At 40.8% G+C, this 15,261-nt stretch overlaps 1 protein-coding gene across 2 annotated transcripts in view; it reads right to left on the reverse strand.

Moving 5' to 3' along the window:
- Window positions 1–8,923: 8,923 nt before the first annotated feature.
- LOC139541348 (BMP/retinoic acid-inducible neural-specific protein 3-like) overlaps window positions 8,924–15,261 on the reverse strand; it is a 57,475-nt gene continuing 51,137 nt past the window's right edge. For both annotated transcript variants that reach the window (XM_071345907.1, XM_071345906.1), the window contains exon 8: window positions 8,924–10,799. In XM_071345907.1, the coding sequence (XP_071202008.1) occupies window positions 9,683–10,799 (1,117 nt within the window). In that variant the 3' untranslated portion in view covers window positions 8,924–9,682. The remainder of the gene's footprint in view (window positions 10,800–15,261) is intronic.

A 15,261-nucleotide genomic window follows, 5' to 3' on the forward strand; every position in this document is an offset into this window, starting at 1 on the left:
GGCTTGGGTGGTTGGGGTCTTTGACGATTTTCCGGCCTTCTTTTCACACCACCTGATATAGCGGTCCTGGTGGCAGGGAGCTCGGCCCCAGTAATGTACCTCAAGGAATACTCTGTCTAATAAAATTCTCATTCTTAATTAAGGATTATCCCCTTTTTTTTCAATTTTCACCTAAAATATCATACCCAAATCTAACTGCCTGTAGCTCAGGCCCTGAAGCAAGGATATGCATATTATTGGTACCATTTGAAAGGAAACACTTTGAAGTTCATGGAAATGTTAAAGGAATGTAGTAGAATATATAACACAATAGATCTGGTAAAATATAATACAAAGAAAAAAACAACCGTTCTTTTGTATTTTTTTTGTACCATCATCTTTGAAATACAAGAGAAAGGCCAAAATGTATTATTCCAGCCCAGGTGCAATTTTGGCCACTAGATGGCATCAGTGTATGTGAAACGTTTTAGACTGATCCTATTAACCATTGCATTTCTGTTCAAAATTTGTATCAAGACTGCCCAAATGTGCCTAATTTGTTTATTAATAACTTTTCATGTTCAAAATTGTACACTCTCCTCAAACAATAGCATGGTATTATTTCACTGTAATAGCTACTGTAACTTGGACAGTGCAGTTAGATTAACAAGAAATTAAGCTTTCTGCCAATGTCCGATATGTCTAAGTCCTGGGACTTTTTTGTTGTTACTTACAACCTCATACTAATTGCATTAGCCTACATTATCTCAACCGTCCCGTGGAAGGGACACTGATCCCGAAGAAGTTTTAACCTGTTTGGGCTAGGGGGCAGCATTTTCACGTTTGGATGAAAAGCGTGCCCAGAGTAAACTGCCTGCTACTCAGTCCCAGTTGCTAATATATGCATATTATTAGTAGATTTGGATTGAAAACACTCTGAAGTTTCTAAAACTGTTTGAATGATGTCTGTGAGTATAACAGAACTCATATGGCAGGCGAAAACCTGAGAAAAATCCAACCAGGAAGTGGGAAATCTGAGGTTTGTAGTTTTTCAACTCTTGGCCTATCGAATACTTAGTGTCTATGGAGTCATATTGCACTTCCTAAGGCTTCCACAAGATGTCAACAGTCTTTAGAACTTTTTTGAAACTTCTACTGTGAAGTGGGGGCGAACTCTCTCCCAGAGTGCCATGAGCTGACCATGCGCGTTCACGTGAGAGATAGCTTGAGTTCCATTGCATTTCTGAAGACAAAGGAATTCTCCGGTTGGAACATTATTGAAGATTTATGTTAAAAACATCCTAAAGATTGATTCTATACTTCGTTTGACATGTTTCTACGGAATGTAACGGAACTTTTTGACTTTTCGTCTGCTCCTAGTGATCGCGCGTCATGAATTTGGAATACTGGGCTAAACGCGCAAACATAAAGGAGGTATTTGGACATAAGGATGAACTTTATTGAACAAATCAAACATTTATTGTGGAACTGGGATTCCTGGGAGTGCATTCTGATGAAGATCATCAAAGGTAAGTGAATATTTATAATGCTATTTCTGACTTCTGTTGACTACACAACATGGCGGATATCTGTTTGGCTTGATTTGTTGTCTGAGCGCCGTACTCAGATTATTGCATGGTTTGTTTTTTTCGTAAAGTTTTTTTGAAATCTGACACAGCGGTTGCGTTAAGGAGAAGTATATCTTTAATTCTGTGAATAACACTTTTATCAATGTTTATTATGAGGCAAAGCCAAATGTAAACTGAGGTTTTTGGATATAAATATGAACTTGATCGAACAAAGCATACATGTATTGTGTAACATGTTGTCCCGGGAGTGTCATCTGATGAAGAATATCAAAGGTTAGTGAATCATTTTATCTCTATTTCTGCTTTTTGTGACTCCTCTCTTTGGTTGGAAAATCGCTGTATGCTTTCTGTGACTAGTTGCTGACCTAACATAATGATATGTTCTGCTTTCACCGAAAAGTCTTTTTGAAATCGAACACTGTGGTTGGATTAACGAGAAGTTTATCTTTAAAATGGTGTCTAATACTTGTATGTTTGAGAAATTTAAAGAAACTTTCCGCTAGCGGAACCCCGTTTCCAGACAGGTTAAGTAAAATGCATTCATTCCATGTCACAGCAAATACACATTGTAACCGTTTTAGAGACAGAAAAATCTGAAGAAAAATATCAAGTTATGCCAACCAATGTCATGAGTCCTTCTGTTCGATACATTGTTCGGAAATGAGTTTAAATGTCACTTCCACAATTGCTGCTACTTTTCCTTCTTGTTACAAGGAATATCATAGCCTGCCCCCCCCTTGGAATCCACATCTATGGTACCCGAAAGTCTAGTTGGTAATCCCCAGTAACACATGTACATTGTAAAGATGGTCTTCTGATCTGCAGAAAGTGCCTGTTCTTTGTCTCTTAGACCTCCTTCAGGAGACACTCAGTCATAAAAAGGGGAAAGGGAGAGGAGTTTATTATTCTTGTGATAGGGGCGCCTTGTAAGCTACTCAGTGACTGGAAGGTCTGACCCTCCTTTGCACATTAATGCGTGCAGAGGGAACATTTGCTCCATCATTGATAGCTTGAGGAAGGTGCTGTCAATAACATAACACTCTGGCCTGGAATGTAGTACATCGGGAATATATGTTCTCCACCATTCATAACTGAGGGCCACTTGTCAACAACAAAACTTAAAATCTTTGCCTGGAGGGTGTGTAACCCTCACTCGTGGGCTCTTGTTACAACAGGGAGGATGAGAAGTTGAGTTTCAACACCCATGTAGAGAACCTTGTCCATAAACACATGCTGGGAATTGGGTTTTATTACCTGCACAAATCTCTTTTTTTCCTTTGCCGCCAGAAAATGGTTGATTTGTTGTACCTTTCTCTCTGTGTTGGTCTATGGTGATACTATTATGTGTAGCCTAAAGCTCTACACTGAAGGCTCTTGAATCTGTATCATGCAGCCTTCATTTTGTTACCAATCAGAGACGTCTAACTCATCATGGTGATCTCTACAGTGTACTAGCAACACGCAGGCTCAAACACTGGTACATTCTTGAGGTCATTTGAGGTAACGTTTATCTATCCGCTCTTCTAGCTTGAAATGGAAACACAAACAAGCTCAGATATCAATCTTGTCTTATGCTAATCGTACAGCAAATTAGAACCAAGCACGGAAAAAGTTCCTTTCATTACTCAGCCCCCTGGTCTTGGAATTCCCTCCAAGCCAACCTAAATCTCCAGGACCTGGTGTCCCTGGAGGAGTTCAAAGGACAAATAGATAAACAGGTTGTTGAGACATGTAGTTGTTTCTAGTTCTCACTCGATGTCACACACATCCACTGTTTGCCAATGTTGTATTTGTGCTGTAGCCAGTGTCTTCTGTCTGTGTTGTCCATTTTTTCTCACATTGTTGTCCCAAATGATGAAATCGGGGGAGGGGAATGTGGATCTTTCTCCGTCCGTCTGTACGTTAGCTCGTTTATTCATTCGTAGATTTGTTTGTTCATACCTTAGGCACACACAATATTGCAAACAGCACTGGCCCAAATTTAACTAAACTTTGGTGTATGATGTGTCTTGCCATAGAGATCCAGCATTTACAAAATTACACTGATTGGCCAGATGGTGGCGCTATAATAAGAGATTGAAAATGCAAACTTTGAAAGGTCACGACCCTCACCCCGTTTGATCTGAAGTCATGAAATTAGGTACATAGGTCCCTCTTCTCACAAGGAACACATTTGCTTCAGGGACCCATAAGGTTCGACATGATGGAATTTCCGCCATTTTTTATTTTGTAAAAACACTTCTGGCACCGAATAACTGATATGCATGGAACTTGATATGTGGCATCTATGGACAATTTTTTCCAGACTATTACCTAAAACAAAACTGCCAATAAACACTTACGTGGTCGTGGCCTATATAAATAAGTCAAGGTTATTCGTATTGTAACACAATTTGGTACATATGTTGCAAACACTCAAAACATGCAAGAACATTCATATTTTTATTTTTAATTTAACCTTTATTTAAATTGGCATGTCAGTTAAGAAGACATTCTTATTTACAATGATGGCCTACCGGGGAACAGTGGGTTAACTGCCTTGTTCAGGGGCAGAACGACAGATTTTTACCTTGTCAGCTCGGGGATTCGATCCAGCAACCTTTCGGATAACTGGCCCAATGCTCTAACCACTAGGCTGCCTGCCGCCCCAAATAATATGTTTACATATCAACCACATGGTGGTGCTATAACGGGAACATGTTTATATCTCTTGATCTGTTTGACTCAGAGTGCTGACATTTGGCACATATGGTCAGGGACAGGAGTCTAGCTAACCCACACAATATCTCAGACACCACTGGCCCAATTAGATTATTTTTGGGGGGTAAATTATGTGTCTTGTCGTAGCAATCCATATTTTACAAAATTCCACTTATTGGCCCAAGGGGGTGCTGCATCATTTGTGAGGGACTACATGTTTACTGTTGCCTTTTTTGATCATGGTCAGTGATACACCCAGCAGTCATACGAGACAGAACTCACTTACCAAGCTGTCACTAAGTTCTCTCGCAAGACTCATTGGAGAGGTTGTGTAGAGGGCTCTATCCATTTTATTTAGTTTATTTCTTTCTTATTTCTATTTTCACAATGTAGGGCTCTGTTATATTCACTGTTATATCCCCCCCCCCAATGAAAATCTGAGAGGGGACTATGGATCTGTCTTCATCCGTTGGTATGTTAGTCACACGCAATGTCTCAGACACCACTGGCCCAATTTTGACAAAAATGGAGTCAATTAGGCATCTTGCCATAGAGATCCGGCATTTTCAAAATTACACCGATAGGCTCAAGGGGGGCGCTATAATAATGAACTGGAATTCAAAACTTTGAATAAGCATATCTCCTGCCTTTTACCTGCTGTTAATGTAAATAATAATTTGTTCTTAATTGACTTGCCTGGTTAAAGTGGAACTGACAGCATTTTAACTACTTTGGAGATATGAAACAAACAGACAATCATAATATCAGTCAAAAATATCAAATTCCAAGTTTGTGCTACAAAACCAACTTTAGAAAAGGTTTTAAAAATAGGTTATATTTTATCAACATTCCATGACGTGCAGTAAGGCATTGTTGGCAGAATAGGTGGATGCAGATCAATGCATGATTAATATAATTTACCAATACTTTTCTTGGCAGTCTCAAAAATATTGCTATCATCTTGTAAATCACAGCTGGCATGGAATATTATTTGCTGCCTCCATTCGGGATGCACTGTTTTAGTTTCAATGACTCAATATTTTGTACAAAAACGGACAAATGTAACTAAGGCTGAGAATGTCAATACAATCAAACTAGCAAGGGCAATGATCACAAGTCAGTCATAACATGGCTAATAGGCTAGCGTATTTATTTATGTAGAAATCTAAAAACACAGAACCTAACGTTAGCTAGCTAGCTGCTAGTAGAATGTTATGTCATTGCAGGAGTGGGTGAATGACTGACTGACTTCTTCCCTCATATCGTTTTTCGGTGGCTACACAGCTAACCTAAACTCACGTAAACTCGTACATCGTTGTGGTCCGTACAATTGCCCTTATTTTAGCGCCCCAAAAAAGTAATACTTCCAGATCAACTGTAATGGCAATACCATTGTAAAACACAATTTCTCCCCTTTCCAACAGAATCAATTACATTACCTAAACGCTACCCTTTTCTGCATAATTCAAGCAGGCAATGAGCCCCGTCAGTTCTTTTTAAAAATGGCGGGTGGGGAAGCGAAACTAATGCGTGATAGTGAGAAGGAGAGATGTTGTGTGGGAAAATTGCTTTTTTTCACTCGATCTGTTCAACTTATCGCCTCTAAAATGTAAATAAAACACTATAAAGAGTTTATATAATGTGTCATTACATACCTATTTGAAGGTTTGTGTTGAATTTGAATCGGGTTTTTAGGGCGGTGCTAAAGTGATCTTAAAAGTAAACAGCGGCTTTGAGAATGCTGATCGCATGCAATGATGATGCAAAAAAATTACTAGGTATCCCCCCTTACCCCCGTCACTGTCCATTTCTTGTTTTTAAACGATGAGAGAAGTGCTACACCTGGGGGAGAGAGATTGTAAGACAGAAATAGTTGCTTTATGCGTGCTGTACGTTACGACACGTCACGATGTAACAGAGGGTCCTTTTTTTCAACTTTTCTCCAATACTATAGAGCCATTACCATGTCGATCAACGCTTGAATAGAAACCTAGTTCACACCCCCGATTTTGAAGTCAACACAGTCGCTACAGTCCCATTAGTTTTCTTTGTAGCCTCGTTTGAATGTTTGCGGTTGCGCACATTTGTACGGAATGGGGTGAGTTTACGTTAGAGAGTCAGGTGTCTTTTGCTTAGCTAGCAATACATGTGAATTGTTTTGCCAGCTAGCTAGCTAGCTATGCTGAACTTGAACGACTGTTACCCAGTTAGCATATCTCTTGTGTTTGCAAATTTACTCTGACTATCTACTCCGATTTCAGAGCACTCTCGTCTGAGTGTGCCAAAGTACAGAATAACTGATGAATAAGAATGTGCAACATGCTGAATACGACCGGTGTCAGTAAACATAGGCAAAAAAAGTAATTGTTAGTCACGAATGCTCTAGATAACATGTAAACACACTAACCAGCTCTGTTATGGCAAGTAAAATGGTCAAAGTGAGGTGTTCTCTCATTTGTGTCTGGAAGTAGCTAGCTAGTAAGCTAGCCAACTTTAGCCATTTAGATTGGGTGCTTGGTTGTGAGAAGCATGCATATGGCAGGTATGCTGCAGAAAGAAGAGCAGGCAACTTACTATTCCCCATCGTTTATCAGTGCAATTTTGACAGCCAACTAGCTCAAAAAGTTTGAAAGGGTTTATCTAATGTTCCTTCGTTCGATTTTACCTCATCTTGCTCTGGCTAGCATTAGTTGTTCATCTTGTTGTTGTTGATTGGCATATCAGGAAAGATAGCCTACCTTTTTGTGGTCGTTTGATCAATAGGACTGTAAAGTTCCAAAATGTAAGAGGATTGTTGGTATTTATATATTTGTAGAAATCCATTCAGGTGTAATTTGTGGCTTGCGCCAAATGCATTCTAATTTTCTAAACACACAGGTCAGTTCAAAGTGAATGATGGCAGGTCCTTGTGGCAAATGGTTGTTTGCGTAAAGGCCTACTGTAGCTCTGATTGGCAACAGCCTGTGTAGACTCCAGTCCTGGATGAGATTTTTTTTAATTAGGTTTTATTTACTGTAGTGTCTATTAACTGTCCAAACACACGGCCGCTTTCCCACTCTATATGATATCTCTATAGATGATCTTATATGATATATAATGTGCTCGCTTGTCAGAAAATGTACCAAAAAAATGTACATTCTTCCTAGGGGTGTATTTGAACAGATTTAAAAAATATTTCATTTAAAAAAAATGCTGTCAGTTCAACTTTAAATAAAGGTTAACTAAAGAAATATATAGGCCTAAATAGCATCATTGATGTTATATGAGTCACATCAATTTGCTCTGTTAAATCTACCCTTTGGAATGACTTCGATAGCAACAGTGAATCTATTTAGTTTTTAAGTGGAAATCACTCAACATCATTCTCACAATAAAATATTGGTAATAGTCAGTGACAAATATCATAGCTAAGCAGTGCTTGGTTAAAATCCTGAACGGGAGACCAAAAGGTTGCTGTAGATAGATTAATTCTCCAGTAGGAGCTTCTGTCCAGCTTGTTTTTTTTTTCTGATAGTGGATTTATCTTTGAAGATCTGATGTTTTAAATATACATATTCAAAATATTTTATAGACAAACCTTCTTGAAATGTTGAAATGTAGTTACCATGATGACATAAATCTGTGGTTGAATTTTCACCCTCAAAAACAAGTTTACATTGATGACTTTTTTGAATCCAATGTATTTTCCACGTAGATTCCATATCACAATAGGTTGACAAATTGTATTGAAACAACGTTAATTCAACCAGTTAGTGCCCAGTGGGATGTAATTAAAACAAAGACAATTGAAAGTCCTTGAAACTCACATTTCAAGTGTACCAATGGACACTTTTGTTTCACTGTTATGTAATCAGACGTCCAATTAACCTGAGCATTTTTTTTCTTAAAGCCAGATTTCATATTGGCACATAAAAAAGATTCATACTTCATATTCTCACAAATTCTGAAAAAGTACTAAATAATGACAGACAGAACGAAGAGAGAGTAAATCGATAAATAAGGAATGCCCCCACTTTGATTGATGGTCATCTGAAGTTATAGGGAAACTTTCCAGGCTACCACTCTTAGTATTTTACACTTTTTTCCTGCAGTGAATTGTCTGGATTGCTTTCAATGATATCCAAGGGGAAACGTCATTAGTCGAAGAATAAGTCACCTGGCGTTTTATGCCAAACACTGGAGCGAGTTGTGCTCTAGGGTTTGTTGTGACTTAAATATATTATTTTGTTGTCGGGCAATGTTGCCTTGTCGAAGTCTTTTACACAGATAAATTGTAAAGGTTCATTCAAGGCAACATTTCTTAGAATGTCTGGCTGTCCTGCTCTCAAATGACAGGATAAGAAATCCTCTCAAAACACCGAAGGACTGAATGGAACATCTTATATTCTGTGGTTTGCATGAAGCATTTCCTTTTCATAGAAGAGATTGATATTGAAATATAATCTTAACTGACACACTTCCGTTTTATATCCCTGTCATTTTGTGAATTGGTATTAATTGACAGGATCTGGAAATAACTTTATTTTAATGTGTCTCTTTTTGTGCCAGTTGCATCAGATATGATATAATCTAGATTAATTAACCAAAGATCAAACATAAATATGAAATTGATTCATCATACATAAAAATTTCCACTAGATAAAACATCTAAACTATTTACAGATGGCACATAAAAATGACTTTTATTTAGTGAATTAGCAAATTCAGAATGTTTTCATACATCATATAGACATTATTTCATAACTTCACAAACGACTGCATTATAAAAAATAAAAGTAACATAAACATACTAGCCATTGTGTGTATGGTGTTTTATTTCTGCATGTCTGAAGTATTGCATAACTCTAATTTTACAAATATGTCAAATAGAAAAGCCTGTGTGGGAATTTAAACTTATGAAAAACAAGGAACATTTGCTTTCCTTAGCGTCTCATTTAGCTCTGGACACATGGGGTGGAGTGGGATTAAACAGAAGAGTATGATAATAAAAAAATGTTGTGTTCAATAACAAAGTGAAAGACCTAAGTAAAGCCATGCTGGTGTCAAACCAAACACACTGTTGAGATAACACTTAATTATCAGCAAAAGCTTCACATTTTAACGGATTATTGAGATCTGTGCAATCTATGGGAAACATATCAGTGATGATACATCTTTTATATCCATCACGGTCAGAAATCAACTCTGTTTCTTATTCTTATCATTTAAAAAGGCAAAGTGGGCATGGTGAAGCCCCCTTGTGTATGACACACACTTTCCAGAAATATAACATTTTACACAAATCCCAATAAACAGCGCTCAACATCATAAAAAAAAGAAAATGTCCCTCAGTGCCTTACAAAATTGCTCTTAACTGTAATCAAGTCAGTGTAATAGCAGCACAAGCATCTGTGTAGTTGGACTCCGGACCCTTATTAGCTACATAATTTGGTTGTTTCGTATTCCATGGAGTTCGGCTGTTTGGCAGAAAAAATCTGCAACGCTGCCTGTATTCGGACAACATCTGTGGTGGATAATTTCAGGCGGTGGCGCAGCAGGCAGGAAAAGAGGTCCAGGAGCTGAGGTCCAGGAGGGGACAGTCTGTTGACTCGGTCCCTGATCTCCAGCAACTGCAGCAGGGCTGAGTCCTGCGATCCCTGAGTGTACGGGTAGTCCAGCTGCAGAATCAGGTCCTGGATCGCTTCCGGGTCAAAGTGCATACTGTAGCCAAACACCTGGATGCTGTTTATTTTCATGTAGCCCAGGTTCTTACCAGGCTCCAGGAACTCTAAAGGTTCGTAGTAGACTGAGCCGTTCCCTTGGGGCAACGGAGCACTGATCCGGCTCCGCAAGTAGAAGTGGACAGTCTCAAAAAATGTTTTCCACTTGTTGCCCAAAGTCAACGTCCAGTTGTAACAGTCCAGGGGAATGTCTAGTTTAGTCCTTTCCCAGTCGGGGTAGCTGTTCTGGTGTATAGGCATGATCCAGCTCTCAGAGTGACTGCCCCCGAAGGGGTTGATGTAGACAGACAGCACTGGCTCCAGGGTGCTGTTCTTAGTAAGGCAGATCTGCAGGGTCATCCCGAGGAGCATGTGGACGTGGTTGGACTTGTACTTGTTGCTCTTCAGTGTCAGCAGCATCCTCTTTCTCCACGACGGGTCAAACCAGTTGTTGAGCCGGACATCGTTGCTGACGAAGATCCCATGGATGCCAATACGGCTGTCTTTCTTCTGTAGCAGGTATCTCAGCTCCAGGTCCTGCAGGTCCATCTCAAAGCCGATGTAGTGATCTGTGGAGTCCGGCACCTCATTGCGGCAGACCCCCTGGCTGAGCATGTACCCAGGATTGCATGTTGCACAACGGGAGCGGTTGTCGTAGGAGCAGGAGGCGCAGAAGGAGCCCTCGCCCATGGTGCAGGGTATGACACCCTGGCAGGACGGGTGTTCATAGGGGCAAGAGCAGCTCCTCGTCTCCTCCAGGTATGAACCTATGTGGTTGTTCTCACTGCAGTACATGATGGACAAGATAAAGTTCAGCCAGTAGGTGAAGGACCTGCAAAACACAGACAAACACAATGAAGATAAACTTCCAGACTGTTTTCTACAGGAAATGCAATTTGTGTGGCCAAACACTTTGCAGTTCTGGGAAAAGGGAACGGGGGATACCTAGTCAGTACAACTGAATGCATTCAACTGAAATGTGTCTTCCGCATTGAACACAACCCCTTTTGAACACTATCTGCACTAGGATCAAATCAAATTCAATTTGTCACATGCTTCGTAAACAACAGGTGTAGACTAACAGTGAAATGCTTGCTGTCCTTTTTAAATGTGTGTGTGAGTGTTGCGTCGGTATGCATGTGTGCTCATGCGATGTGAGGGCGTATGTGGTATATCTGTGTTTGGTGTGTGCGTGTTGGGGTGTCAGTGTAAGTACAGGTGAAGTCGGAAATGTACATACACGTTAGCCAAATACATTTAAACTCAGTTCTTCACAATTCCTGACATTTAATCCCAGTAAAATTCTCTGTCTTAGGTCAGTTAGGATCTCCACTTTATTTTAAGAATGTGAAATGTCAGAAAAATAGTAGAGAGAATGATTTAATTCAGCTTTTTATTTCTTTCATCACATTCCCAGTGGGTCAGAAGTTTACATACACTCAATTAGTATTTGGTAGCATTGACTTTAAACTGTTTGACTTGGGTCAAACGTTTCAGGTAGCCTTCCACAAGCTTCCCACAATAAGTTGGGTGAATTTTGGCCCATTCCTCCTGACAGAGCTGGTGTAACTGAGTCAGGTTTGTAGGCCTCCATGCTCGCACACACTTTTTCAGTTGTGCCCACAAATTTTCTATAGGATTGAGGTCAGGGCTTTGTTATGGCCACTCCAATACCTTGACTTTGTTGTCCTTAAGCCATTTTGCCACAACTTTGGAAGTATGCTTGGGGTCATTGACCCATTTACGACCAAGCTTTAACTTCCTGACTGATGTCTTGAGATGTTGCTTCAATATATCCACATAATTTTCCTTTCTCATGATGCCATCGATTTTGTGAAGTGCACCAGTCCCTCCTGCAGCAAAGCACCCCCACAACATGATGCTGCCACCCCTGTACTTCACGGTTGGGATGGTGTTCTTCCAAACATAACAATGGTCATTATGGCCAAACAGTTCTATTTTTGTTTCATCAGACCACAGGACATTTCTCCAAAAAATACAATCTTTGTCCCCATGTGCAGTTGCAAACCGTAGTCTGGCTTTTTTATGCCGGTTTTGGAGCAGTGGCTTCTTCCTTGCTGAGCGGCCTTTCAGGTTATGTTGATATAGGACTCGTTTTACTGTGGATATAGATACTTTTGTACCCGTTTCCTCCAGCATCTTCACAAGGTCTTTTGCTGTTTTTCTGGGACTGATTTGCACTTTTCGCACCAAAGTACGTTCATCTCTAGAAGACAGAATGCGTCTCCTTCCTTATTGTTTATACAGATTAACGTGGTACCTTCAGGCGTTTGGAAATTGCTCCCAAGGATGAACCAGACTTGTGGAGGTCTACAATTTTTTTCAGAGGTTTTGGCTGATTTCTTTTGATTTTCCCATGATGTCAAGCAAAGAGGCACTGAGTTTGAAGGTAGGCTTTGAAATACATCCACAGGTACACTTCCTATTGACTCAAATGATGTCAATTAGCCTATCAGAAGCTTCTAAAGCCATGACATAATTTTCTGGAATTTTCCAAGCTGTTAAAAGGCAGTCAACTTAATGTATGCAAACTTCTGACCCACTGGAATTGTGATACAGTGTATTATAAGTGAAATAATCTGTATGTAAACAATTGTTGGGAAAATGATTTGTGTCATGCACAAAGCAGGTGTCCTAACCGACTTGCCAAAACTATAGTTTGTTAAAAAGGAATTAGTGGAGTGGTTGAAAAATGAGCTTTAATTACTCATTTTTTTATGTAAACTTCCGACTGTATGTGTGAGTGTGTGGGTAGAGTCCAGTGTGTATGTAGAGTCAGCGGAAGAGAGTTATTGCAAAATAGGGTCAATGCAGGTAGTCCTGGTAACCATTTGATTGGCTATTTAGCAGTCGTGTTAAGCAGTCTCATGGCTTGGGAGTAGAAGCTGTTCCGGGTCCTGTAGGTTCCAGACTTGGTGCATTGGTACCGCTTGCCGTGGTAGCAGAGAGAACAGTCTATGGCTTGGGTGGCTGGGGTCTGACAATTTTTTGGGCCTTCCTCTGACACCGCCTGGTGAAGAGGTACTGGATAGCAGGTAGCTTGGTCCCATTGATGTACTGGGCCATACTCACAACCCTCTGTAGCGCCTTGCGGTCGCTGTAGCGCCTTGCGGTTGGATGCCTTGCAGTTGCCGTACCAAGCAATGATGCAGCCAATTAACATATGGGGGCCCATGCCAAATATTTTCAGCCTCTTGAGGGGAACAGCCACTGAAGTACCCTCTTCACAAAAGTGTGGGTGTGTGGATCATATTATTTCCTTAGTGATGTGGACACAGAGGAACTTGAAGCTCCTGACCTGCTCCACTACAGCCCCAACAATGTATCAATGTGGATGGGGGTGTGCTTGCCCCTCCATTTCCTATAGTCCACGATCAGCTCATTTGTCTTGCTGACATTGCGGGAGAGGTTGTTGTCCTGGCACCACCCCGCCAGGTCTCTGACCTCCTTCCTATAGGCTGCCTCATTGGTCATAAGTCCTACCACCGTTGTGTTATTAGCAAACTTGATGATGGTGTTGGAGTACTGTGCAGCCACACAGTCATGGGTGAAAAGGTAGTACAGGAGGGGACTAAGCCCACACTCCTGAGGGGCCCCCATGTTGATGGTCCGCGTGGCGGATGTATTGTTGCCTACCCTCACCGCCAGGGGAAGTCGGGTCTTGAGTCTGGAAATGAGCTTGGGGGGGAGGGCGACGACTTTGGTGTTGGAAACTGAACTGTACTCAATGAACACCATTATTACATAGGTATTTATTTTGTACAGGTGGGTGAGGGCAGTGTGGAATGCAATAAAGATCATCTGTGGATCTGTTGGGGCAGTATGCGGATTGGCGTGGGTCCAGGCCTTTCTAAGAATTTCATGGTTATAGATGTGAGTGCTACGGGGCGACAGTAATTTAGACAGGCTACCTTGGCATTCTTGAGCATGGGGACTGTGGTGGCCTGCTTAAAACAAGTTGGTATTAAAGACCAGGTCAGAGATAGGTTGAAAATGTCTGTGAATACACTTGTCAGCTGGTCAGCGCATGCACTGAGTACACATCCTGATATTCCATCTGGCCCTGCGGCCTTGTGAATGTTAACCTGTTTAAAGGTCTTACTGACATCGGCTATGGAGAGTGAGATCACACAGTTGTCCGGAACTTCTGGTGCTTTCATGCATGGCTCAGTGTTGCATACCTCGAAAACGAGCATAGAAGGTATTTAGCTAATCTGGTATGCTCACGACACTGCCCAGCTCATGGCTGGGTTTCCCTTTGCAATTCATAATAGTTTGCAAGCCCTGTCACATCCGTCGAGCAGGGCCGACGTAGTAGGATTTGATCTTAGTCATGTATTGACACTTTGCCTGTTTGATGGCTCGTTGGAGGCCGAAGCGGGATTTCTTATAAGCTTCCATGGCTTCTGGTATGTATGTCCACTACCGTTCATAAGTTTGGGTCACTTAGAAATGTCCTTGTTTTTGAAAGAAAAGCTACTTTTTTGTCCATTAAAATAACATCAAATTGATCAGAAATAAAGTGTAGGCATTGTAAAATGTTGTAAATGACTACTGTAGCTTCATTAAATAGTAACCGCAAAACACCAGTCTCAAGGTCAACAGTGAAAAGGCGACTCCCGGATGCTGGCCTTCTAGACAGAGTTCATCTGTCCAGTGTCTGTGTTCTTTTGCCCATCTTAATTTTTTTTTTTTTATTGCCAGTCTGAGATATGGCTTTTTCTTTGCAACTCTGCCTAGAAGGCCAGCATTCCGGAGTCGCCTCTTCACTGTTGATGTTGTGACTGGTGTTTTGCGGGTACTATTTAATGAAGCTGCCAGTTGAGGACTTGTGAGGCGTCTGTTTCTCAAACTAGACACTCTAATGTACTTGTCCTCTTGCTCAGTTGTGCACCAGGGCCTCCCACTCCTCTTTCTATTCTGGTTAGAGCCATTTTGCTCTGATCTGTGTAGGGAGTAGTACACAGCGTTGCACGAGATCCTCAGTTTATTGGCAATTTCTCGCATGGAATAGCCTTAGTTTCTCAGAACAATAATAGACTGATGAGTTTCAGAAGAAAGTCCTTTGTTTCTGGCCATTTTGAGCCTGTAATCGAACCAGCAAATGCTGATGCTCCAAATTCTCAACTAGTCTGAGGCCAGTTTTATTGCTTCTTTAATCAGAACAACAGTTTTCAGCCGTGCTAACAACTGCAAAAGGGTTTTCTAATGCTCAATTAGCCTTTTAATATTATAAACTTGGATTAGCTAACAACATGGCATTGGAACACAGG

This window comes from Salvelinus alpinus, chromosome 16 (assembly GCF_045679555.1).
Source record: "Salvelinus alpinus chromosome 16, SLU_Salpinus.1, whole genome shotgun sequence".
NCBI lineage: Eukaryota > Metazoa > Chordata > Actinopteri > Salmoniformes > Salmonidae > Salvelinus > Salvelinus alpinus.